The sequence below is a fragment of the Amblyraja radiata genome, chromosome 8 (assembly GCF_010909765.2).
Source record: "Amblyraja radiata isolate CabotCenter1 chromosome 8, sAmbRad1.1.pri, whole genome shotgun sequence".
NCBI classification, from domain to species: Eukaryota; Metazoa; Chordata; class Chondrichthyes; order Rajiformes; family Rajidae; genus Amblyraja; species Amblyraja radiata.
This window is the reverse complement of record NC_045963.1, coordinates 49,009,073-49,037,047: the sequence shown is the minus strand read 5'-3', so window position 1 is coordinate 49,037,047 and position 27,975 is coordinate 49,009,073. Positions and strand designations below refer to the sequence as shown.

At 44.6% G+C, this 27,975-nt stretch overlaps 1 protein-coding gene across 5 annotated transcripts in view; it reads left to right on the top strand.

Moving 5' to 3' along the window:
- fez2 (fasciculation and elongation protein zeta 2) overlaps positions 1–27,975 on the top strand; it is a 108,638-nt gene that overhangs the window by 71,803 nt on the left and 8,860 nt on the right. For 2 of the 5 annotated variants that reach the window (XM_033025836.1, XM_033025837.1), the window contains exons 5-8: positions 27–319; positions 18,392–18,472; positions 20,323–20,398; positions 24,310–24,375. In XM_033025836.1, the coding sequence (XP_032881727.1) occupies positions 27–319; positions 18,392–18,472; positions 20,323–20,398; positions 24,310–24,375 (516 nt within the window). The remainder of the gene's footprint in view (positions 1–26; positions 320–18,391; positions 18,473–20,322; positions 20,399–24,309; positions 24,376–27,975) is intronic. The other 3 variants (XM_033025838.1, XM_033025840.1, XM_033025839.1) reach the window with 3 other exon arrangements.

The window sequence follows — 27,975 nt, the reverse complement described above, 5'->3', positions numbered from 1 at the left end:
ATAGCACATTCCATTTGATCCCTCAGCTGTTCTGATCAACATATTTTCAGGTGTGAAGCGATTGCCTATGGCTGAATTAAACGAACTTTTGGAGGAAATTGAGAATGCAATAAAAGACTTTTCAGAGGAGTTGATCCAACAGCTAGCCTTGCGTGATGAGCTTGAGTTTGAAAAGGAGGTGAAAAACAGCTTTATCTCCATCCTTATCGAAGTTCAAAACAAACAGAAAGAACACAAGGAAACAATGAAGAAAAAAAAGAAACAGAAGAATGGAAGCCCACAAAATGGAAAGCAAGAGAAAAGCCATATGCCAGGAACGGTGAGTAATGCCGAGATTAGTGGAGGAATAAATTTAGCATTATCATAATTTAAAAAAAAATATGACCCAACAATTTTTTTTAATGCAATCCTTATTTAATTTGTTTGTGGAATAATTGTTATTGAGGAGCAAATTTACAGAGGTTTGATTTATCAATCTGCATTATGGAAAGCATGGCTATATTGTAGCATCTTGTGGAACGTTATCCAGAGACAGAACTGTTCCTGCAGATGGGGATATGGGCGGAGGGGGGGAGTCTTAATTAAAAATGTCATGGCTATAAAAGTGATCTAGTCCCAGGGGAGTTTGTTCTGTCCTATTATTTGACTGCAGGCTGTCAGAGATGCACTTTAAAATATTGCTTCCAACTGATTAATAATGAGAGCAGGTGTTTGAAATATAACCAAGCATTTTTGATCTTGGTTTTATCCAGTATTCTTATTGCTTCAGCTCCCATTTAATATTGCAGCACAATTAACTTTTAGAATGTACAGCTCCCACATGCCATTTGCGTCAAGAAGGGTCTCAACCCAAAATGTCACCCATTACTTCTCTCCAGAGATGCTGCCTGTCCGGCTGAGTTACTCCAGCTTTTTGTGTCTATCTTCGGTTTAAACCAGCATCTGCAGTTCCTTCTTACACATATCATTTGCGTCGCCAGATTCATTCCCTTTAATGTTCTGAAAAACCTAGGTCAACAGCTAGGGAAATGAAAATTTATATGCAGGACCAGAGCTCGAATCAAATGTTTTTCTTTACATTCAGGGAATGCACAATTACTTCTTGTTGATGCCATGCCACATAGTACTACTGCTGCAAGTGTGCTGAATTCTCCCTATTTACACTGCATGATGATTAAGTTATCTATGAATAGGCTTATTCATCCTGATAATTATAACAACTAATTTTCTTGCATGTTATTATATAGTTAACATTACAATATCTGCACAGGCTTTTTGTTACAACTTCATTGAAGACTAACTGGAAAACCAACACCAAATTTCTCCCACTAAGCCAATTCAGTGGATTAACACGTCAAAGGAATTAGCACAATATGCTGGAGAAACTGGAAGGTTTATTTTGAAAGAGGAGGGATAATTTCACAACAGTGAAGCTGTGCATTTGAACATTGCTACATCGCTACACCACAGTGATAGTTAAGGGATTATCCTAGGGTTCTTTCCGATCTTACCAGTGAAAAAGCTTTTAAATCGAATTGTAATTATGTCTTGTAGCTGCACTACTACTAAAGAGATCTTTAAATTAATATTTTAGACAGTGAATTCCATTATCTAATTTCCTCGAGATGCACTGTCCCAGTGCAGATATTTCTGTCTGGTTTGACATCATCAAAAATGACTGATCAATGGCAGCATTTTTGCCCATTAACATTAAATTTCATATAGTTTCCCTCTTCTTTGTTATTAAAGATACAGTGCCCTCTATAATGTTTGGTACAAAGACCCATCATTTATTTATTTGCCTCTGTACTCCACAATTTGAGATTTGTAATAGAAAAAATCACATGTGGTTATAGACCTTCAGCCCAGAGACATTAGGTTAGACGAACTGGGTACCAATGTCTGACTATGGGAGTGTGTAGGGGGTCACCTGAAATGAATGGAATTGGGAGTCTGCCGGGTACCACCCACTGCGTGTAGACCTAGGGGACCCCCCAAGAGACCAAAAAATGGGTGCTAAATAGATGAGTGAGGTACCACTTAAATCCACTACCATGGTGTGCTCACTGCCACGCCTATATCGGCCATGATCACATTGAATTGCGGTGCTGGCTCGAAGGGCCGAATGGCCTTCTGCACTTATTGTCTATATCAACAATACAAACGGCAGATATTTTTCCCGCTGCAAAAGGCCTGCCAGACCCCCCACAAAGGGCCTAAAAAATGGGCTAGCATATAGACGAGCAAGGTACCACTCAAAAATAATGCCAAAAGTTGAGTTCATAGAGTACAAAATGGGTTATGCCAGACAAATAGTCCGCTGCACTACAGGTACCAGACACCCCAAAAATGGACACCCTAGACCCTGCTGACCAACTAGGCTAGCCTAGATATTGTGGGTACCAGCTAAAACCAAGTTTAAATGATTTATCACACCTTGGGGGATATAAAATGATCTATGTCAGAACAATTATCCACTGCCTTGGATCTACCAGACCCCCTAAATGGATCCTTGGGCCCATCTAGGCTAGCCTAGAAATTAAAGGTACCAGCTAAAACCAGGTTTAGATGATCAATCACAGCCTAGGAAATAAAAAATCACCCATGCCAGATTAATAATCCATTGCCTTGGTCCTACCAGACTCCCCAAATAGTCCCTTAATTGCACAACTGGGGGGGAGGGAGGGGGGAGGGGGGGGGGGGGGGGGCACAAGGCAGCAGATAATTGATCTGGCATCGGTCATTTTGTATTCCCCAAGATGTGATAGATCATTTAAAGCAAATATTTAGCCCAATGGCAAACGTGGTTCAAAATTGACATTTTGGTCCCAAGCTCATTTTCATAATGGCAGGCAGTGGCGAGTGGAGTGCCGCAAGGCTCGGTGTTGGGGCCGCAACTGTTTACCATATATATTAATGATTTGTAAGAGGGAATTAGGAGCAACACTAGCAAGTTTGCGGATGACACAAAGCTGGGAGGCAGTGTGAACTGTGAAGAGGATGTTAGGAGATTGCAGGGTGACCTGGACAGGTTGAGTGTATGGGCAGATGCGTGGCAGATGCAGTATAATATAGATAAATGTGAGGTTATCCACTTTGGCGGCAAAAACAAGGGGGCAGATTATTATTTCAATGGGGTTAGGTTAGGTAAGGGGGAGGTGCAGCGAGACATGGGCGTCCTTGTACACCGGTCACTGAAAGTTGGCTTACAGGTACAGCAGGCAGTGAAGAAAGCTAATGGAATGTTGGCCTTCATAACAAGAGGATTTCAGTATCGGAGTAAAGAGGTTCTTCTGCAGTTGTATAGGGCTCTGGTGAGACCACATCTAGAGTATTGTGTACAGTTTTGGTCTCCTAATTTGGTGAAGGACATCCTTGAGGGGGATCTTATAGAAACATAAAATTATAAAAGGACTGGACAAGCCAGATGCAGGAAAAATGTTCCCAATGTTGGGCGAGTCCAGAACCAGGGGTCACACACAGTCTTAGAATAAAGGGGAGGTCATTTAAGACTGAGGTGAGAAAAAACCTTTTCACCCTGAGAGTTGTGAATTTATAGAATTCCCTGCCACAGAGGGCAGTGGAGGCCAAGTCACTAGATGGATTTAAGAGAGAGTAATGCCCCTGTCCCACTTTAAAACCTGAACGGAAACCTCTGGAGACTTTGGGCCCCACCCAAGGTTTCCGTGCGGTTCCCGGAGGTTGCAGGTGGTTGCCGGAGGTTGCAGGTAGTGGAAGCAGGTAGGGAGACTGACAAAAACCTCAGGGAACCGCACGGAAACCTTGGGTGGGGCGCCAAGGTTTCCGTTCAGGTTTCCCAAGTGGGACAGGGGCATTAGGTAGAGCTCTAGGGGCTAGTGGAGTCAAGGGATATGGGGAGAAGGCATGCACGGGTTATTGATAGGGGACGATCAGCCATGATCACAATGAATGGCGGTGCTGGCTCGAAGGGCCGAATGGCCTCCTCCTGCACCTATTCTCTATGTTTTCTATGTTTCTATGTATATGGCCCAATGTATTTACCAAGTTTATTATTAATATACTTGTGTAAGGAATGATTCATTAAAGAGTAACAAACTAAAGTTTAACCCTACCCCTAAGGAAATTTTCTTTTGTTATGTTACATAGTTACATTAAACCTTTCAACCTTTAAATTCAGAAGATATTAACTCCAAATTGTGTAACATATTCTGTACTTCAATATGTTTACCTGAGAATAATTCTGAAAAGAAAACTGGGTCTACCGTTACTCAGTTCTTAGATATGGCCATTTCAAGACAAACAGTATGCACCGTAAGCAGTCAGAAGTTGTCATTAGCAAAATTGGCAAAAAGTGAACAGCTGGGACATTTTTTGCAATGAGTAAAAAATTAGCTTGATAACTGTTTCGAAGTTTTATATATGTTTTAATATAGATGATATGATCTTCACAACCATGTGGAAAATTTAATGGGTTGCGCATGGGTCGAGATGTTAAGAAAAATCACATATATATGCCACAAAATGCTCATTTTTGCATTTATTTCTAGCTCATTGCGTGCTATGATTTCCCGGTAGCGTAATGAAATGGTAAATCATCATTACAGTTTACAGGACCCTCCATGTACATTGTCTTACTACTAGTACTAGCTAGGTTTGGTAATTTGCCCAGGATAATATTAGCCTAAACTGTACTAAAAAGCTTTTAATGGGAGAGCAATGTGGACCAAAAATACTCTCCTTCAAAGCTTGTTCCTCCATTTGAATGTAGACAACTTTAAAAACCTAGGTCATCGAAGTATTTTTTTTATTAGTTTGGTTCGGGGTAGTAAACCTAACAAACATAAATAACAAATCATCAGTTTATGAATCACTAAAAAATGAACATTATTGTAGCAATTATCTTCTTGTTCTGTGATACAAGGTAAGTAAATATTGCAAATGTTCCACTGTGGCGGTCCTTGGATATTAGGCACTCCTTGCGTCATCCCCCTCGGCACTTGTGGGACAGGGATGAGGGACTGCCCATTGGTTTCCGGTTGCTGCTTGGGGGTGGATCTGAGAATTTGTCATGCCTTCATTAAAGGACTTTTGAACCTGTCTGGCGTCTAGCCTTTTTCTGACCTCGTCCAGGCCACTACATTGGTGATCCCGACGTTCATCACGCATCGTGATGGACCAGAACCTCCACGCCATCACGCTGAAGCTCCCGACTTTGTGGACTGAAGAGCCTGATATCTGGTTGCAGCAGGCAGAGGCACAGTTTGCTCTGCGGGGAGTGACGGCACTCTTGACCAGGCGACTGCGAGGCGAGTAAAACCTTACCTCCGCCCCGCCCCGCCCCCCCCCCCCCCCCCCCCCCCCCCGGGCAGCTAATAAATATGCGGGCCTTAAGGCCCTGCTCATCAGGAGGTTTGGCCGTAGCGAGTCTGAGCGGGCAACTCAGATTCTGTGTATGGACGACCTCGGTGACTGCCGGCTGTCGGCCCTCCTGGAGGACATACTTGCCCTTATGGGCGACCACGAGCCCTGTTTTTAATTTAAACATGCCTACCTCCAGCAGCTCCCGCCCGATCCCTTTACCGCTCCTTCGAGCGCATTCACTCTTCATGAATGTCAAGTGGCAGCGCCTGGTGCACTCCATCACGCTGGAGCTGGTCTCCCTCGGCTTTGGTTATCTGGTTGCACGCCCTGATGGCCCCTTTGTCCGCGGATGCGACTTTCGCGCGCATCCTAGCGGATTTCCCAGACATCCTTGAACCCCACTTCCGCTCCTCTGCCCCCAAGCACGGGGTGGAGCACCACATTCTGACTACCGGCCGGACAAGCTCCGTCTAGCTCGGCAGGAGTTCCGCCAAATTGGCATTGTGCATCCCTCCAATAGCCCATGGGCGTCTCCGCTCAACATGGTCTCCATGGCGGGTGAGGGCTGGCGCCCGTGTGGGGATTACTGTCACCTGACTGATGCGACCATCACCGACAGGTACCCGGTCCCGCACATACAGGACTTCAATGCCCACCTGGCCAGAGCATCGGTGTTCTCCAAGGTGGACCTCGTGCGCGCGTACAACCAGATTACGGTCCACCCGGACGATATTCCTAAAACAGCAATTATTGCGACGTTTGGACTGTTTGAATTTTTGCGGATGCCATTCGGGTTGAAGTACGTCGCGCAGAACTTCCAGCGGCTTATAGATTGTGTGTGCCGTGGACTTTGTATTCGTCTACTTGGATGACGTACTCGTGGCCAGCCGCTCGCGGCAGGAGCACAGCATCCACCTCCGCCAGCTGTGTCAGCGCCTCAGCGATTACGGGTTGGCTATCAACTCGTCCAAGTACCGTTTCGGGGTGTCAGCCATCGACTTCCTCGGCTACCACGTAACTCCACAAGGTGTGGTGCCTCTGCCGGCCAGGGTGGACTCTGTCCGCCGGTTTCCCCTTCCGACCACAGTTAAGGGTCTACAGGAATTTGTGGGGACGGTCGCATTTTATCACCGCTTCTTGCCGGCAGTAGCCGGAATCATGCGCCCGCTTTGCCACCTAATCACCGGTCACCGCAAGGAGATTCAGTGGTCCGACGAAGCGGTAGCGGCGTTCGAGAATGATAAGGAGGCCCTGGCTGGGGCCACGATGCTCGTCCACCCACGGGAGGATGCCCCGATCGCTCTGATGGTCGACGCTTCTGAGGTGGCGGTCGGGGCAGTGGTGGAGCAGCTCGTTGACGGGTGCTGGCGGCCACTGGCCTTCTTCAGTTGGCACCTCAGCAGTGCTCAGCGCCGTTACAGCGCTTTCGACCGTGAGCTCCTCGCCCTGTACCTCGCTGTATGCCACTTTCGGTACTTCCTGGAGGGGAGGCCTTTTACAGCCTTCACGGATCAGAAGCCGCTAACTTTCGCGTTTGCCAAGGTTTCAGACCCGTGGTCTGTGCGGCAGCAGAGGCAGTTGGCTTACGTGTCGGAGTGCACCACCTCAATCTGCTTCATGGCGGGCAAGTGGAGGGCTGACGCCTTATCGGGACCCGCGGTCCACGCCGTTCTCCAGGTGGCCGAGGGTATTGATTATTCCGCCCTGGCAGCCGCACAGATGGAACGGCGGCATCGGGCTTGTAGTTGGAGGAAGTTGTCTGTGGTCCTGGAGTCGCAAAGCTGCTGTGCAATGTCTCCACTGGACTTCCGCGACCTATCGTCCCCGTCGCCTGGCGGCGCAGGGTGTTCGAGGTGTTCCACGGGCTTGCCCATCCCTCCATCCGTGCGACGTAGCCTCCCGCTTCATGTGGCACGGGCTGCGCTAGCAGGTTGGACATTGGGCAAGCACCTGCCAGACCGCCAAGGTGCAGCGACATGTGCGTGCGCCGTTGTAGGGGTTCGCCATCCCTCGGCAGTGGTTCGACCACATTCACATGGACATCGTGGGGCTGCTGCAGCCGTCTCATGGAGCGGTTTCACCACCAGTTCAAGGCTGCCCTAAAGGCACGGCTCAATGATCCGGACTGGGTGGACGCCCTGCCGTGTGTTTTGCTGGGAATCCGCACCGCACCCAAAGAGGACTTGGCCTCCTCCTCCGCCGAGTTGGTGTAAGTGGGGCCCCGTTGACGGTGCCCGGGGAGTTCATCCCAGCTGGCACGGGTCCAGGTGGAGCAGCCTTCGGATGCCTGCAACGTCTTCGGCAGATGGTGCCGGTGCCCACGTCTCGTCATGGGTCCTTCCGTCCACACGTTCCCTCTGCTCTGGAGGACTGCCAGTTCGTCTTCCTGCGCAGGGATGCTCATCGGACACCCCTCCAGCGGCCGTACGAGGGTCCCTTCCAGGTCCTGGAACATGGCTCGTCCACATTCGTCCTGGACATGTGGGGTCGCCGTGAGACCATTGGGGCTGAAGCCGGCGCATGTTGACATTGATCGGCCGCTGCTGGTCGGGCGGCCCCGCCTGCGGGGGCGCCCTCCGTCTAGGGTACCTCCTCCAGTGGCTACTCCGTCCCCTGCACCTGTTGGTCGGTTGCCGGTTCCTGTGCCGGGCTTGGTGCACACCCGGGCTGGTCGTTTCGTGCCTCCGGTTCTTGGGGGGAGTCCTGTGGTAGTTCCTGGATATTAGGCCACACCTTGGCTCATCCCCCTCGGCACTTGAGGGACAAGGACGGGGGACTGCCCATTGGTTTCCGGTTACTGCTCGGGGGTGGATCTGAGAGTTTGTCATGCCTTCATTAAAGGACTTGAACCTGCTTGGCGTCTAGCCTTTCTCTGTCCTCGTCCAGGCCACTACACCACTGTGATATATGGTAAGTATTGCAAATGCTTCAAAATTCATACTTACAATTTTAAACACAATACTGAATGTAATTAATCTAAAGTACAGAACAAGTATCTTCAAACTATTTGCTGACCATGCCACAGATAAAGCATCCTATAATGGCACAAATTGAGCCTGACAATAAACAACATTATTGAGTTTAATATTTTAAGCATACACTCACTGCATCACTACTTATATTGCAATTATGTCCATACTATAGGATGTCTGCTACGGCTTTCCGTAGTTTTTCTTAAAGACGGGAGATGACTCTTGCAGCTTACAGCTTATCAAATTAAAGTCCATCCCTATTTAAGATAAATCACCATCATATAACATAATATTCCAGCTTAAATTGTACAGGCCTATATAGCATAGTTTGTTGCACAAATTACACACGGCTTTTATATGCACTTGCTGATACTTGATCCTAACCACATATCAGTCATTGTACCTCTCTGCAGGCCATGTGCTCTGGGCATGGTATTGCCCAATAGCATTGGTTTTAACGTAAATTATCAACTGAACATTATAACTGAATCATGCATGATATCCCTGCATTATAATAGCAAACTATAATTATGTAGCAAAGTAAAACAACTTACCTCAAACAGCCGTAAACAGTAATTCTTTACTGCAAAAACTTCCATCCAATCCAATGTTGATGTATTGTTTGGCTGCAGCTAAGGAGAGCTTGTCACCGCATTCAGCCAAATGGCCGAATATATAGAAAGCCAAATAGGACACTCCAACAGTTTATACGTACTATTAGCCTCTTGTCCCTCTTTTCTCATTGAAATGGGTTGTTGTGGAAATGGCCGATAAAGTGGTTAATGTTTTGACATGAGTCACTTTATATTCACTAGCCAAAGGTTGTGGTTGATCATATAAACCTGGTTCAGCTCATATCTTTAATACCTAGACTAGCCTACTTGGGCCCCAAGGACTTATTGGGGGGGGGGGGAGTTCTGGCAATGGGTTATCATTCTGGAATGGATCATATTGTATTTCCTAGGCTGTAATTGATCATCTAAACCTGATTTTAGCTGGTACCTTTAATATTGGCCCAAGAGTCCATCTAGGGGGTCTGGTAGGCCCAATGCGGCAGATAATTGTTTTGTCAAATTTATATTCCCCAAGTTGTGGTAGATCATTTAAACTTGGTTTCAACTGGTACCCACAATATCTATGCTTTGTGGGGTGTCTGGCAGGCCTTTTGCAGCGGGAAAAATGTCTGCCGTTTGTGTTGTTGATATAGACATGGCGGTGAGCACACCATGGTAGTGGATTTAAGTGGTACCTCATTCATCTATTTAGTACCCATTTTTTGGTCCCTTGGGGGGTCCCCCAGGTCTACGCGCAGTGGGTGGTACCCGGCAGACTCCCAATTCCGTTCATTTCAGGTGACCCCCTACACACTCCCATAGTCAGACATTGGTATCTAGTTCGTCTAACCTAATGTCTCTGGGCTGAATGTCTATTAAAGTGCACGTTGTCATATTTTAATAAAGGCCATTTTTATACATATTGTTTTCACCATGTAGAAATTACAGCAGTGTTTATACATAGTCCCCCCATTTCAGGGCACCATAATGTTTGGGACACGCGGCTTCACAGGCATTTGTAATTGCTCAGGTGCTCATTAATTGCCTCCTTAATGCCGGTATAAGAGAGCTCTCAGCACCGAATCTTTCCTCTGGTCTTTCCATCACCTTTGGAAACTTTTATTGCTGTTTATCAACATGAAGCCCAAAGTTGTGCCAATGAAAGTCAAAGAAGCCACTATGAGACTGAGAACAAGAATAAAACTGTTAGAGACATCAGCCAAACCTTAGGCTTACCAAAATCAACAGTTTGGAACATCATTAAGAAGAAAGAGAGCACTGGTGAGCTTACTAATCGCAAAGGGACTGGCAGGCCAAGGAAAACCTCCACAGCTGATGACAGAAAAATTCTCTCTATAATAAAGAAAAATCCCCAAACACCTGTCCCGACAGATCAGAAACACTCTTCGGGAGTCAGGCGTGGATTTGTCAATGACCACTGTCAACTGAAGACTTCATGAACAGAAATACAGAGGCTACACTATAAGATACAAACCACTGGTTAGCAGCAAAAATAGGATGGCCAGGTTACAGTTTGCCAAGAAGTACTCAAAAGAGCAACCACAGTTCTGGAAAAAGGTCTTGTGGACAGATGAGACGAAGATGAACTTATATCAGAGTGATGGCAAGAGCAAAGTATGGAGGAGAGAAGGAACTGCCCACGATCCAAAGCATACCACCTCATTTAAGTTCCTTGGAACTTAAGTTTTTGGAATTTGAGCCTTTTAAGTTCCTTTGAACCATCAACTCCAAGAACCTGAAATGGGGGGGCAACATCGACTCCACAGTCAAATAGGCCCAACAGAAGATGTACTTCCTGCGGCAGCTGAGGAAACACAATCTGTCACAGGCAATGATGGTCCAATTCTATACTGCCATCGTAGAGTCTGTCCTCACCTTCACCATCATGGTCTGGTTTGGCTCAGCCACCAAACATGACATCTGGAGGCTGCAGCGTATCATTTGATCAGCTGAGAAGGTTGTTGGCTGCAACCTCCCCCCCATTGACGAATTGTACACTGCAAGGAACAGGAAGCGAGCGGTTAAGATCATCTCTGACCCCTCTCACCCTGGCTACAAACTCTTTGAATCACTTCCCTCTGGAAGTCGACTCCGGACTGGCAAAGCCGCCACAGCCAGACATAAAAACAGCTTTTTTCCACGAGTAGTAGCTCAACTCAATAACCAAAAGTCTGTAGCCTCATTTTGCTCTGGTATTTTATTTCATTCACATGTTTAAACTGTAATGTTTTATTCTTAATATTTAATGTTTTATGTGTCATATTTAATTGTTACTGCATATCGTGTTGTTACTTGCGAGCGGAGCACCAATGCAAATTCCTGGTATATGTACATACTTGACCAATAAACTTAGTCATTCATCCATTCATTCATCTGTGAAACATGGTGGTGGGGGCGTTATGGCCGCGGCATGTATGGCTGCTGAAGGTACTGGCTCACTTATCTTCATTGATGATACAACAGTTGATGGTAGTAGCATAATCAATTCTGAAGTGTATAGACACATCCTATCTGCTCGTTCAAACAAATGCCTCAAAACTCATTGGCCGGCAGTTCATTCTACAGCAAGACAATGATCCCAAACATACTGCTAAAGCAACAAAGGAGTTTTTCAAAGCTAACAAATGGGCAATTCTTGAGTGGCCAAGTCAATCACCTGATTTGTACACAATTGAGCATGCCTTTTATATGCTGGAGAAAACTGATGAGGCCTACCCCCTAAAACAAGCGTAAGCTAAAGATGGCTGCAATACAGGCCTGGCAGAGCATCATCATGGAAGATACCCAGCAACTGGTGATGTCCATGATTCGCAGACTTCAAGCAGTCATTGCATGCAAAGGATATGCAAAAAAATATTAAACATAACTACTTTCATTTACATGACATTGCTGTGTCCCAAACATTATGGTGTCCTGAAATGGGTGGACTATGTATAAACACTGCTGTAATTTCGACATGGTGAAACCAAAATGTATAAAAATTCCCTTTATTAAAATATGACAATGTGCACTTTAACCACATGTGATTTTTCTATTACAACTTTCAACTTGTGGAGTACAGAGGCAAATAAATAAATAATGGGTCTTTGTCCCAAACATTATGGAGGGGTATTATAAGTCCCAATTTATAGCATTGATATGGTAAGGAGATGTATTTTGCAAAATGTTACTTTTATCTTATTTTTCATTTCAACTTGGAATGCTGCTGTTTCAATGGCAGCGTGAACTGAAAAAATTAACCATTAAAAATTGTCTGGGGTGGAACCCTCTCCAAGACAGACGTGAAGCTCACCGTTTGACCTGTTTTTACAAAATGTTAAATGGTCAGCTCGACATAGACTACAAGACCTACACCAAACCCAAACCAATTAGGAGCAGACGAGGGCATTCGATCCAATTTGTGATCCCAGCTACAAAGACAGGTGTATACAGCAATTCGTTCTTCCCCCGCACAATTAAAGCATGGAATAATAGTAAGATTAAACGAGAACTTACCAGTTTGAAGTTTGATCTGTATTTTATGAGGAGTTACGATGAGGGATTACGTGAAGAAGCCCGCCAGGCGCATGCGTTTCATTCTTCAAAGCAGCGGTGTGGAATCACAGATAACTGTAATGACTAAACATAGTAAGATTAGAGAAGAGGTACCAGTTAAGTATATGATCTGGGTGGGAGCGGAGGGCACGTAATCCCTCATCTTAACTCCTCATAAAATACAGATCAAACTTCAAACTGGTAAGTTCTCGTTTAATCTTACTATTTTACTTCGGAGTCACGTGAGTGACTACGTGAAGATTTTAAAGCTCTGTGATTTCATGCCGTGGAACGAGTCCATGCATCACGTCTGCCTTGACTATTGGGAGGATTGTGTTAACATAATTTGGACATGAATTCGACATTGAAATCATAAAATTTTTAACACAAGTTTATAACCCCTTTATATGGGTTTAAATTAATTTACAGAACTTAAATTGTTTCTGCAAATGTTCCAGGTTTCATTACTGGTTTATTACAAATAATTGGAATGTTTTTCCCCTCCAGACCATCCTTGTGCCTTGAGGATTTGGTCCATTGGTACATCCAACTGTATCGCTGCCGATGTAGCTGCAGCCCTGGTGGAAAGAGATTTTTAAAATTTTAGTATCCACCCCAGCCTGTGTTTAGCAACTGTTTCAGCCATCTTGAGATGGTCTGGACCGTCACTCTTGGTGTGGTTGCTAGTGGCTGATAAAAAATGTGCCTTTTCATTGCCTCTTAGGATATTCGTTTTCTCCATGTGTAACGACAGATGTTTTATTATACACAGACGGTCATCTGTTGGGTATGACCTAATTGTATATAGAGGCCTGCTGATCCCTTTTTCTGTTCTGCTTACTATCTCATAAATATGAAACGTAATATTTTCCGTTGAGAAAGTCATGTTGTCCAGTCTTGTTTTGCAGTGACTGTATCCTTTGTGCCGTGACCAATACCATTAGCATGACCGTTTTAATGTCAGTCTGTGTAAGGACAGAACTGTTGCTGGAGACCAATTCCTGAGCATCTTCAGGATTATACTCACATCCCATATATGGGAGTATCTGGTACTCCTCATAGGCTTTGTACCAGTGGGTCAGTCCCAACAGTGTAATGGTCTGTCCCCTGCCATAGGTAAGTCGATAGGGCACTTCTGGCGCAGTTGATGGCACTGTAACTGAGCCCCTCATCGTAGTGGAGGCCTGCCAGATATTCCAGAACAGATGGGATGTTCATGTCTCTGATTCCATGTTTGATACCACTGGGAACCATGGTTGTGTAGGCCAATCGGGTACTACCAATTCCAGATGCAGAGTCTGTTGTATTTCCTTAATACCCGACTGATGAGGCAGGAAAGGAGGGAATGCGTAAATAAACAATTTCCCCTCCCCTCCAATGCAGCGAAAAATGCATCTGTCGCCGCTGCCCCAGGGTCTGGTTCCTGTGTAACATAACTTGATAACTGGGACCTGGTGTCTGCCACTGAATTTAGTCTTCCTGGTAGATAAGTGGTTGATATCCAAATATCTTTCTGAAGACACCATTGCCAATTTGTATGGCCAGATTGTCACATGATGTCGATTTGTTTCCACCCTGTGGTTAATGTATGCTACCACGGTGGTATTGGTATTGGTGGCTCCGCACCAATTGTACTGGCATCAGTTTGTAGTACCATGGAAAAGGTTACTGACAATGCTTGGATAGGAACAAGGCTAGAGTTATCTATCCACCATTTTAGTTCCATTTTAGCCTGATTGGTAGTTTCACAGATCTGTCAAAGTGACCTGCATAATTTAGAGTGCTTGTTTTTTGCTCTCTGTATGTTTTGGTAATGTAGAGGTCCAAATTGTGTGGCTGGAAAGGCAGCCATCATTATGCCAATTACTTTGGCTACCAATCTGATGGATGGTTTGCTGATGTCAGTGAGGTTTTTATAAGCCTCTATTAAATCTGTAGCCTTTCCCTTAGGCAAAGTCACCGACATGTGAACTGAGTCAATGGTGAAACCCCAGGTAGTCCATAGTAGTGGGAGACGTTAGTTTAGATTTAACTGGATGAAATGAATCCCAGTTCCCCAAATAACTTTTTTGTGGCTGTTAGTTTGTTTTGCCAATTCCAAAGTTTTTGCACATAATGAGTATGTCATCTAAATATGCCATGACCATGTGTATACGTTTCTGTAGAAACGCTTGGGCTGGTTTCAAATTTTTTTGTGAACAGCCTGGGCTGATGATAACCCATTTGGCAGTGCTTTATACTGCTAGAGTTGTCCCATCCAGTTGAATTTAAGTAACATCTGTGGTCACCTCGTATAGGCATTGAATAGTAAGCATCTTTTAAAATGATGCTGGCCATTGAAGTAACCTTTGGGAATTAATTGTTAAGCAGTAACAAAGGTATCTATTTTGTTAGATCTATGATGATGCGATGACCATCATCTTTTTGTTTATATATTGGACACGAATTTTAATGGTTCGTGTTGAGTTTTCTCAATTACACCTTTTATGTAAAGCCGCTTCAGTTCAGCTTGCGCTTTTGATTTCCTTTATCAGAAAGCACGAACATTCGGTTCAGTATATGTTGAACTGGAGGGCTGTACTTGTGTATAAACTCTGTTGTATATCCGTGGATACTGCTTAAGATGTAGATATCGGTTGTTATCATGCTCCATGCATTCAGAAGAGAGTGTTATCTCCACCCAATCTCCGTACCCACTGTTTGTAGGGAACCAGACCCACCTACCTCCATAGTTACCAGTGGCAGGTTTACCTTTTTGTAGGTTCTTCGCTGTTGTAGCGCTGGGGTCTGGATTTACGGTTTGGTTAGCGTTGGAGGTCCCGCATCTTCCGAGAAGGCCGGTCTGGGCCATGGCCTAAAAGACTTATGTTTTTGAGTACCGGTCCTTCGAGCTTTCACCAGTTTTGCTGGTGGGTGCGTGGGGGTGCTAGGTTCCAGTAGGTTCTCTTGTTCCTGCACCCCTTGCACACTTTCTTCTGCGGACCCCTCTTCCAGGTCAGCCCAGAACTGACCCGCAGTGTTTCCCTCTGATGAGGTAGAAGCACTGTGCAGCCCTCAAAGAGGTACTGCTGTGGGTTATCATAGGGCCCACAGTGACCCGACTCCATGTCCCGGAGTCTGTCACGTTGGAGCAAAGCTCCATACACCGCTTCTTCCCGCTTCAGCGCTCTCGGGCGCTGGCCGCCGGCGGTGATTCAAAGTCGGACTCCTCTGAGTCCACGACCTTGTTTGTTTTGTGTCTAGCCTTTCCTTCCCGGCCGCGTGGATCTGGCCGGTGCGGAGGCGACATCGGGCACAGCTGATCCCACTATCGGGTGATCCAAGTGCCGCTGGCTGCTGCTGGCTGCCCGCTGCTCTACGGTCCTCCTCCCCAGCTTTGTCCTTACTGTCCTTCCGTGGAGTGGATATGGCCGGTGTGGAGGACATCTGTGCACAGCTGATTCCATCTAGCCACCAGCTTTGTCGCAGCCCGTTTTTTCTGCACCTGCAATCAGCATAGAAATGCAACAAAAAAAAACGCAGCTCTTACCTGCAGGTCCATTGCTACGGGTGAGCGTCATTCTAACCCGTCTGCTGCCGTTAATGACTGTCAAAGTCAACGGCCCCATTTGAATGGTCTCCCGCCCGGCCGTGGTGTTCTGGCCCGCGCGGGACCAAAAGTCGGCACTGCTCTCCTTATAATGGGAGATAAACGTGCCTTTGGCTGCTGCTGCCGGCTGCCTGTGACTCCGCTGTCTCCCCCAGCCAGCTTCACTAGCAGCACTGTGGACACTCCTTTGTCCAGCTTCCCCTCCTGTACAGACCTAGCGCGGGGAAACATTAGTTTTGCTCCCTCTCCCGCCCGGCCCGGTGCGGGAGCGAGTCGGGAGCGAAAGTCGGGCACAGCTATTCCCATTACGGGAGCCGACTCCGGCCGCAGCTGTAGTTCCCTGTTGCGCTTACTCCACCTGGCTTAGCTACGGCAGGAGCGCAATCTCCTTTTGTCCCCTAATATTAAAAAGGGGACGGAGCACAAATACAACCCACTGTCTTTGTGGGTTGTTGGCTCCGATTTCCTCCACCCATTTGGGGTGAAGTTTGGCACTCGCTCCCGTTATGGGAGATAGTGGTGCCGACGTCCGTTGCTGGCTGCCTGCTGCTGTTCAGCGGCAGCTCGGGAGCCTTCCTGCAATCAAGAAAAAAGGTAAGGAAATCTCTTACCTGTTGTTGCTGGTTCTCAACCTGCCGTTCGGGAGGAACGTCCTTCCTCCCGCTGTGATTTCCGCAGCCGACAGACCCCTGTAGCGTCCTCGGGGCTGTTGTCCGAGTTTGTCGGACTGACGGCTCCGGAGTACTCCGTTCTTTTTACCGGAGCTGAAGATGCACGGACTCCCGCTAAGGGAGACTGTCGTGCCACTGGCCGTTGCTGGCTGCCTGCAGACTCCTCCCCTGCCAGCTTTCAACAGCCTTCTGTAGAAAAAAGGTAAGTATGGAACGAAGTTCCCTTACCTTACTGTTGCAGGTTCGAAACCCTGACAATGACGAGTTGCAATGCGTGTAGCACAATGTCACGCATGCGCCTGGCGGGCTTCTTCACGTAGTCACTCGCGTGACTCCGAAGTAAAATCTCCACCCAACTATAGTTACCCAACCAGATGCAACTAAATTTAAAGTAGCTCTTTCTTCCCAATAACCCTTTCTGGCTTAAGCCCTCCCTTCACCACCTCCAGTTTAAATTCCATTTGGAATATTTTGAGGACCAAGAAACCAAGAACCAAGAACCAAGGCAAGCAGGTTTGAATGATTGCACTTCTTGGAATAAATTTGGGGCATTAACTGAAGATTTCAGCTTCAAGAAGTTTTTATTTTGCTTTGGGGTATCTCTTGCCTATTAACTTTCAGCTAAGCAAGGATAGGAAGTAAATTATAGTTTTTGAGTAATTTCTAATTATGACATTAGGCAATGGAAGGATTCCGACTCAAAACGTCACCTATCCATGTTCTCCAGAGATGCTGCCTGACTCTGAGTTACTCCAACGTTTTTTTTCTAGCAGTAGCAACTCACCTTGATGGAATTACATTTGATTTCAACATCAAAACAGCTTTGTTTATTGTAAAATATTGATGGTTCATTACATGTTGGAATATTTCTGAAAAATATTAGATGGAAGGCCAACGAATTCCATGAATTATTCCATATAATATCTGTTTCATCATTAAATCATTGTCAGCATTGGAAATAAATGTTAGTCTATTGTCAGGCTATTTTTGCTTTGTCCTTCAAATTCTTGCTCACAGATTGACAAGGATAGGATTTAGGGAAATATGCTTCAGATGATTTGGATTTTGTAGTAATGAGGAATTTGGTTTAAAGTATAGTATATCTGTATAAAAGATGAATGTATAAAACATGTATCCTTATGCTAATAATATATGCTGTTTTGCCATGAGTTGCTTTTTAGTATTAAGTGCATAAAGTTAGTCAGATAACTCTAAATATATGTAACAAAACAAGTACTCAGGTATTTGGTTCAACATCTGAGAGGGAAACCGTTAATGTTATAGTTCCATAATCTTGTTAAAACTGGTATGTTCAGGTAAAACGCCTTTTTTATGCAGGAAAAGAGGATGAAGTGAAATGAACAACAAAGAGTCTTTGGTAGGATGTAATACATGTTTTAATGAGTTGTGATCCTTTCATTTTTATATCAAATGTTTTAGCACTATCTCAAATTTATCTACACAATTACAAAAACTCATTAAAACAACTACATATGCAGATACATGGTATATGGTGGAAGGATTTTAACCGAATCCTTATATCAATTATAATTTTGGAAACACTAACAGTGATGCTTTAAATGTGTGTTAATGGTTTGTCTTCATCTTCTGTCTTCTTGCTCTTGTCCCTGCTATGTGTTGTCAGTTGTGAGCCTGCAATTTTCATATGCTCTTTCTCTGTCCTTTTTATGCTTTTTCCTGCTTCAGCGTTTCAGCATGGAGGGACTCTCAAATGTAATTCAGAATGGCTTTCGCCAAACATTTGGAAGCTCAGGTGGCGAGAAACAGGTGCCTTATATGGTTTATACTTCTAATTCCCTTCCAGTCATTATTTCATGTGGTTGCAGTTTGCATCATTTGTGATTATAGACTCTTTAGATGGTGTACATTTTGTCATAATTGTTTTATTAAACAATTGAAATTGTTTTTAGATGTGGGCCATTTAATGATAGAGCAGAAAGCTAGGACAATTTTTACTTCTATATTAACTGTCTACAGTGGTTATTGCAAGGCAATTTTTTTAAACCAAGGCATGCTTAAGGTGTTGTCTTAATGAATTTTTCTTTAGTGATTGCTGGCTTTTCCCTCGATGAGTCAAAGATCTTCCAATAATAATAGCAACCAACAATTTATTGGTATTAGGAACTAGGTTAAGCATTAATCTAACTAAAAAATATATTGTTCAGGCAAATAACAAACTTAGCATCTTCTTTTCGAAATGCATGTTTTTTTATTCTTAAATATTCTCTGAGGACAACTCGAACATACAAAAGACCATGAAACAATCTGGCTCAGAGAGGGCTGAATTTTTAGGGTGCATCCAGGAGAGCTTTTAGATCAGGTATTGGGGAATGCCCTCTGGTCAAATGGATGGAATGTCAGGGAGAGTGTATTTTGGAGATAGTGGCCATAACTGTATATATTAGAAACAAAGAACTGCATGGGTTTAAAAGGCTGTGTGGTTGCCTCCTGTGTGCCATAACAATTCTGTTATTCTGGTTTGCATTAAAAATTTGATGTGGACTTTGGTAGAGCTACAAGGAAGACTACAAAGTTATTGGTTTACAAGATGTCTCTGAATTTTCATTTGAGAAATTAGTTTCTTCTACCTTATTAAATCTTTTAATCATTTTAATTATACCATCTGTAGAAACGTTTAGAATCTCTGGAGAAAAGGAATAGGTTATGTTTCAGGTCGAGACCCTTCATCAGACTCAGTCCGATGAAGCGTCTCGACCCGAAATGTCACCTATTCCTCTTCTCCAGAGGTGCTGCCTGACCCACTGAGTTACTCTGGCATTTTATGTCTGTCTTCAATTAATCCAGTGAAAAATTTCCCAAATATAAGTAAAAATACAGGTGCATCAGAATCTAATTATCATTGTTCTATCTGCAGTAGCAGGTGGATAGCTCCCCAATTGATTTAACCTAGAATGCAAATTTCAGATTTGCATTATGCACCAAACATAATGTATTTTCATTCTAATTACAAGACAGAGGTGAGCTGGCAAGTGATAATCTTTTGGGAACTGAATTTCCCTTGCCCCCCCCATATTAGGCAGAACTAAACCACTGATTAAAATGGGGTGAATGCTATTCAGTTTTGGTGATTTTACACTTTAGTGTATTGCTCAATGGCAGAATACTTTGTGACTAAATTCCAGACATTAAAGAATTTGAGGCATCATTTTATTTGCTTCACTGAAGAACAATTCTACAGTTGTAAATTCTGCATATCTTTCCAACAGCTGACTGCGTCTCTTTTTTTTTCCCGTGTTCCATTTACATCCATACCATCTCTGTGGTTTGCTGTGTGTATAGGGATATGTTTAAGAATACAGTCTGTTATTTTGCTATTTAGCTGCAGAGGTATATGTGATTTATATCAGTTATTTACTCGTATATCTGAAGGATTGACATTAATTGTTTCCAGCATGTAAATAAAAAGCATGAAATGGTGCAAAAGATTGGATTTAACCAGAAGCTATTTCCCCTCGTGTTTTCCTCCTACTGGGTATAGCCTGCAGCCAGTGAAGGTGTACATATAGTTGGTGAAAATATGGCACTTGTACCAGCAAATGTATATTAATGCCTCTCATAGCAGATCTATATTACTTATTTTACTCTTTTTGTAACAGTATTTGACTACAGTCATTCCTTATGAAAAGAAGGCTGGACCCCCATCTGTAGAAGATCTGCAAATTTTGACTAAAAGTGAGTAAAGATCATCTTATAAAATGGAGTTTATCCTCGGGCTAGCTTTTACCATTTAAAATGTTTTGTGGGAAACTTTTCTTCAGTTATTTCCAGTGAACAACAGTACAACAATATTACAACCCTGCTATTACAACCCTGCTAAATTGCAATTTCAATACACTAAGGGCATTAGCATAGGGAGACACAAAATGCTGGAGTAACTCAACAGGACAGGTGGGGGGTTGAGAAGGCAATCAGTGCGGAATGGATGGATTGAGGTGAATTAGTACGTGTTGGTTGGAGTATGTAAAATTGTGAGGGGGGAGCACGGGGGATGTCAGTGGTGTTGAATGGGGGGGATCAGTACAGGATGGATGGGGGGGGTCAGCGCAGGATGAAAGGGGGGATCAGTACAGTGTGGATCGGAGGGTCTGTGCAGGATGAATGGGGGATCAATACTGGATGAATGAGGGGATCAGTACAGGATGAATGGGTGGTTCAGTAAAAGATGAATGGGGTATCAGTACAAGATGAATGAGGGGATCAGTATAGGAAGAATAGGGGATCAGTACAGGATGAATGAGGAGATCAGTATAGGATGAATGAGGGGATCAGTACCGGATGAATGGAGGATCAGTATAAGATGAATGGGAAGATCACTACAGGATGGATGGGGGGGATCGGTGCCGGGTAAATGGAGGGTGGGTCAGTACGGGATGAATGGGGGGAGCAGTGCAGGATGGATGGGAAGGGGGGTCAGTACAGGATGAATTGGGGGTCCAGTGTAGGATGGATGGGGGGGTGGCAGCAGAATCAATGCGAGGTGGATGGGGTGATCAACGCAGGATGAATAGATAGGGGGCGGGGGTAGATGGGGATGGGAGCACAGGGGATGTCAGTGAGGACTGAATAAAGGCGGGAATGGGAATCAGTGAGAGATGGAGAGGAGGGGTCCCAGGATAAGAGGAGTGGAGGGGGGCGTACAAGAGAGAGGGGGGGGGGGAAGGGGCAGAGGAGGTGGGGAGGAAGGAAGGTCAGCGCTCCTCGGGCAACATCGCCCCGCTGCCTTGGCCGTCTCTGTCCATCGCCAAGTGCCGCTGCTGGGGGGGGGGGGGGCCAGTTGGGATCTCCTCGCCACCGCCTCCCCTCCTCCGCTCCTCCGCCAGCCAACAGCAAGGTGCGGGGCCGAGCGGTGCAGCTCGCAGCTCAAAGATCCTATAGCTATAGGATCTTTGGTGCAGCTGCTTCAGACGGTGGAAGGAGGCCTCAGACGGTGGAAGGAGGCCTCCCCCTCCCTCCCTCCAGGCCTCGGCTAGCGGGAGGATTTGTTTAGAAAGTGGTTATCGCCGTTAGCGGATTTGCAGGCAGCGGCTGCTATTAGGGCGGGCGGGGTGTGGGAGGAGGAGGAGATGGAGCGGCTTTCACGGCCGCTGCTGCCGTTGTGCGGGGCCCGTCATTCGCTCCGACCCTTCGTCACCCCGCACAGCCGTCGCCGACACAAAACGTCACGTTCCTTTTCTCCAGAGATGCTGCCTGACCCGCTGAGTTACTCCAGTTTTTTGTGTCTATATCGGTATAAACCAGTATCTGCAGTGCCAAGCCGGGCAAAATGACTCGGCGTTTAGGTGGCCCGGCGGCACTTTGGGTGGTCAATGGCACCCGGGCAACCGTTAATTTCGAGCCCTGCTTTCCATTCTAGGACATCTGAAATGTCCTCTTTCTTTATAAACATGCTTTTCCTCCCTGCTTTGATGGTGGATCCCTTACCCACAATTCCTCTGTGTCTCGTAGGGGTTAGAGTTCCCTGGTCCTCTCATTTCACCCCACCAGCCTCTTCATCCAACACCCAACATATCATTCAAGCTAAAGGTGTAGCCACAGGCATTCACATGGGCTCCAGCTATGCCTGTGTAACTTGAAAAAGTGAGAAGATTCAAAAGATAAGTTATTGAGGTGAGGACAATTCTGCCAGGTGGAGGAGAGTGTTAGTAGAAGGAAACTGATTTGGTCTCTTTTCAAGGAAGAACCAGAGGGCTCTGAGACCTTCCTGGTGGGGGCAAAGGCTTAAAGGGACTAGACGTCCATGTTTTTGGTACACTCTCACTGCATCCACCCCCATTTTGTTCTTGCGTTCTACCCATATGGCTTTATTTGGAAGGAATAGGAATACTTTATTGTCACATGTGACATCGCACAGTGAGATTCTTTGCTTGCATATACAATGTATACAAATAGCAGCCAACTACGGCGCTGACAAAGTTACAAAGCATGTCGGCTCCCCATTTTGTCCCCCACACCTCAACAGTTCCCCCTAGCTGGGTCCCCATTGTCCTTTGTCGTCGTCGTCCCCCTCCCATTGTCCATTGTTGTCTCCACACCTCCCTCACCGTGGTCTCCCAATGCTGAGTCCTCCATTGTTGTTCCCCATCCCCCTCACGGCAGTCCCCCCACGACGGGTCCTCCATTGTTCTTCCCCTCCCTCCTACGATGGTCCTCCCCATTATCGTCGACCGCGGGTCAACCCGCGAGACTTCATCGCCGCCAAGGCCCCATCGTCGCAAGGCTTCACCACTGCAGCCGCTTCACCGCCGCAAAGGGCCTCACCACTGTCGACGCCCCACTTCATGCCTCCGTGGTGCCGACCCAGGCCCCAGCTGAGGGATCCGTCAGCCGCTTTGCCCGACCCGTGCTTCTACCCGCAAGGCCCCGACCCGGACATCTATGCGCCATATCAGACTTTTTAATCAATATTGCAATGCACCCCCTCGGGGCCGGGCGGTGTCAATAGCATTTTTATAGCAAGTAGAGAGTGTGTGTGTGAGCAGAGGGGGGAGCCCCTGTGAGTGTGAGTAAAGGTGATTGTGAGTAAAGGCCAGGAAATTGTGTGTCCCCCCTATGTTTTAAAAGCGATTTCCGCCAATGCAACATGCACATCGTAACGCCTCCTTTCCATGCCTCAATGTTAAGTTACTAGTCCTGTCCTATTTTAAACTATATCTGTATTACAGCAACAAAGCCACATTCCAAAGTGCTGATCAACAATCTTAAGTTCAGCTGCCTTATTAGTCAGACCATGCATTAAAATAAATGTTTTTTAGCCTTGCATTACTCTCATATACTCACATCTATGTCTACTTTGCCTATTGGATTGCCTTAGATTTTTGACATTTGACTACTTTCTCACTCCTTTACTCTGACTCAGCATCTATTTTTTGTCTCATTCCCATAGTCAGTTCCAAACCACCCCAATAGCACCAGCAAAGCTTTCCTCAACAATATTGGACCCCCCGTTTTTGTTAAGATGAAGCCCATCCATCTTGCACGGATTCAGCCTTCCCCAGAAATAGTTCCAGTGATTTGGAAAATTAAAGCCCTTTCACCAATCCCATCAATTTAGCCTTGCATTCATCTAACATTTCCTTTATTCGGGCATTATTTATTAACACTGAAATTTGTAAATAGAAACCACTGTACTTTTCCATTTGGTTTAAAACTAGAGATTCCATTTGCAAATCATGAGCCTTCCTTTTACTCTGAAAGCAGATCATGAAAATGTATGAAGTGCAAAATGATAGTCAAATTATTACCTTAACGGTTTGAAAAACCATCCAAGCTTAATTTATAATCTCTTCTCTAACGTTCAAAAAATGCCAAACATTTAGAGGCTAAATCTAATCCTACTGACAGCTTGATATTAGGGATAGATTTCCCAAATGCAAAGTCAATAGTTTGATCATTCACGTCCATTTAATTTGAATAGTTTCTGCAGATGTTTTTTCATCAAAGTTATGATTGCTGAGGTTTTGATTTTCCATTTCTGTTTTTGTTTAAATACTGCAAAAAAAATTTAAGTTTCATGCTGCACTGTAATACCATCTCCTGAATTTTAAAAATCTTGATTTTAGAATCTAATAAGCATTTTATTTTAGTCCTTCAGGCAATGAAAGAAGATAGTGAAAGAGTGCCAACCTTGTTGACAGATTACATTCTTAAAGGTAAGTGCAAATTTACTTCTGTCATTTACTGATGAGCATGAATGTCATACTTTGATCTATAATTATCCACACCTTTATATTGGTACATAATGTTATTTCAGTGTCTGCTATTTTACTTCAATCAAACTTAAAATTATTACAAACCTATTCTGTATTGCTTGCCCATATTGACATCACTGTTAGAAAGATTTGAGCACAATTTATTCTATATTTTCATGGACTGCATACAGAAATTACCTGCAATCCAGATTTTGATTTTTTTTTCCTGAAAATGCACTACAAGACATCCCAAGGACATGAAAGGTAGTAACTAATGCACATTCTTGTTCCCCTGACGGCTACTCCCAAAGGGAGGCAAGCTAGATGGAATTCTATGTCGTCTTAAATGTAGCACATGGAATGTAAATTGTAGATCTAGTCCAAGCTTTGAACCCCGAGTGTTAATGGTGCCATTTATATGCAAGACTGTTTAAGTAGTCTGACAAATCACTGCAGAAATGTTTCATTTGCAAAATATTCATACTGATGGCTATGCTCAGACACATATCTTATCCCTGTATTCAACATACACCATAACCATATAACAATTACAGCACGGAAACAGGCCATCTCGACCCTTCTAGTCCGTGCCGAACACGTATTCTCCCCTAGTCCCATATACCTGCGCTCAGACCATAACCCTCCATTCCTTTCCCGTCCATATAACTATCCAATTTATTTTTAAATGATAAAAACGAACCTGCCTCCACCACCTTCACTGGAAGCTCATTCCACACAGCCACCACTCTCTGAGTAAAGAAGTTCCCCCTCATGTTACCCCTAAACTTCTGTCCCTTAATTCTCAAGTCATGTCCCCTTGTTTGAATCTTCCCTACTCTCAGTGGGAAAAGCTTATCCACGTCAACTCTGTCTATCCCTCTCATCATTTTAAAGACCTCTATCAAGTCCCCCCTTAACCTTCTGCGCTCCAAAGAATAAAGCCCTAACTTGTTCAACCTTTCTCTGTAACTTAGTTGCTGAAACCCAGGCAACATTCTAGTAAATCTCCTCTGTACTCTCTCTATTTTGTTGACATCCTTCCTATAATTAGGCGACCAAAATTGTACCCCATACTCCAGAATTGGCCTCACCAATGCCTTGTACAATTTTAACATTACATCCCAACTTCTATACTCAATGCTCTGATTTATAAAGGCCAGCACACCAAAAGCTTTCTTTACCACCCTATCTACATGAGATTCCACTTTCAGGGAACTGTGCACAGTTATTCCCAGATCCCTCTGTTCACCTGCATTCTTCAATTCCCTACCATTTACCATGTACGTCCTATTTTGATTTGTCCTGCCAAGATGTAGCACCTCACACTTATCAGCATTAAACTCCATCTGCCATCTTTCAGTCCACTCTTCCAACTGGCATAAATCTCTCTGTAGACTTTGAAAATCTACTTCATTATCCACAACCCCACCTATCTTAGTATCATCTGCATACTTACTAATCCAATTTACCACACCATCATCCAGATCATTGATGTACATGACAAACAACAGTGGACCCAACACAGATCCCTGTGGCACCCCACTAGTCACTGGCCTCCAACCTGACAAACAACCATCCACCATTACTCTCTGGCATCTCCCATTCAGCCACTGTTGAATCCATCTTGCTACTCCACCATTAATACCCAACCATTGAACCTTCTTAACCAACCTTCCATGAGGAACCTTGTCAAAGGCCTTACTGAAGTCCATATATACAACATCCACTGCTTTACCCTCATCAATTTCCCGAGTAACCTCTTCAAAAAATTCAAGAAGATTAGTCAAACATGACCTTCCAGGCACAAATCCATGTTGACTGTTCCTAATCAGACCCTGTTTATCCAGATGCTTATATATATTATCTCTAAGTATCCTTTCCATTAATTTGCCCACCACTGACGTCAAACTAACAGGTCTATAATTGCTAGGTTTACTCTTAGACCCCTTTTTAAACAATGGAACAACATGCGCAGTACGCCAATCCTCCGGCACTATTCCCGTTTCTAATGACATTTGAAATATTTCTGTCATAGCCCCTGCTATTTCTACACTAACTTCCCTCAATGTCCTAGGGAATATCCTGTCCGGACCTGGAGACTTATCCACTTTTATATTTCTCAAAAGTGTCAGTACTTCCTCTTCTTTGAATCTCATAGTTTCCATAGCTACTCTACTTGTTTCCCTTACCTCACATAATTCGATATCCTTCTCCTTGGTGAATACCGAAGAAAAGAAATTGTTCAATATCTCCCCCATCTCTTTTGGCTCTGCAGATAGCTGTCCACTCTGACTCTCTAATGGACCAATTTTATCCCTCGTTATCCTTTTGCTATTAATATAGCTGTAGAAACCCTTTGGGTTTACTTTCACCTTACTTGTCAAAGCAACCTCATATCTTTTAGCTTTTCTAATTTCTTTCTTAAGATTCTTTTTACATTCTTTATACTCCTCAAGCACCTCATTTACTCCATGCTGCCTATAATTATTGTAGATCTCCCTCTTTTTCCGAACCAAGTGTCCAATTTCCCTTGAAAACCATGGCTCTTTCCGATTTTTACTATTTCCTTTCAACCGAACAGGGACATAAAAATTCTGTACTCTTAAAATTTCACCTTTAAATGTACTCCATTTCTCCTCCACATCTTTCCCATAAAACAAAATGTCCCAATTTACTCCTTTTAAATCCTTTCGCATCTCCTCAAAGTTAGCCTTTCTCCAATCAAAAATCTCAACCCTAGGTCCAGTTCTGACCCTCTCCATAATTATATTGAAACTAATGGTATTGTGATCACTGGTCCCGAACTGTTCCCCAACGCATACCTCTGCCACCTGACCCGTCTCATTTCCTAACAGGAGGTCTAGCACCGCCCCTTCTCTAGTAGGTACTTCTATGTATTGCTGCAAAAAACTATCCTGCACACATTTTACAAACTCCAACCCATCCAGCCCATTTACAGAATGTGTTTCCCAGTCTATGTGTGGAAAATTGAAATCTCCCACAATCACTACCTTGTGCTTACTACTAATATCTGCAATCTCCTTACATATTTGCTCTTCCAATTCTCGCTCCCCATTTGGCAGTCTATAATACACCCCTATAAGTGTTGCTACCCCTTTCCCATTTCTCAGTTCCACCCAAATAGCCTCCCTAGACGAGCCCTCTAATCTATCCATCCAAAGCACTGCTGTAATATCTTCCCTGATAAGCAATGCAACACCTCCACCTCTTGCCCCTCCAATTCTATCACACCTGAAGCAACGAAATCCTGGAATATTTAATTTCCAATCACAGCCCTCCTGCAACCATGTTTCACTGTTCGCCACAACATCATACTTCCAGGTGTCAATCCAGGCTCTAAGTTCATCCACCTTTCTTACAATGCTCCTAGCATTAAAATATACACATTTAAGAAACCCACCCTCTCTTATTCTCTGTTTATTGTCTTTTTCTTCTCTCTCCCCTACATTTTGGGTCAGAGTGCTACCATTCTCTGCCTCCTGCCTCACACACTGACTGCTAGCTTTCCCAATTTGAGTCCCTCCCCCCCAACCATACTAT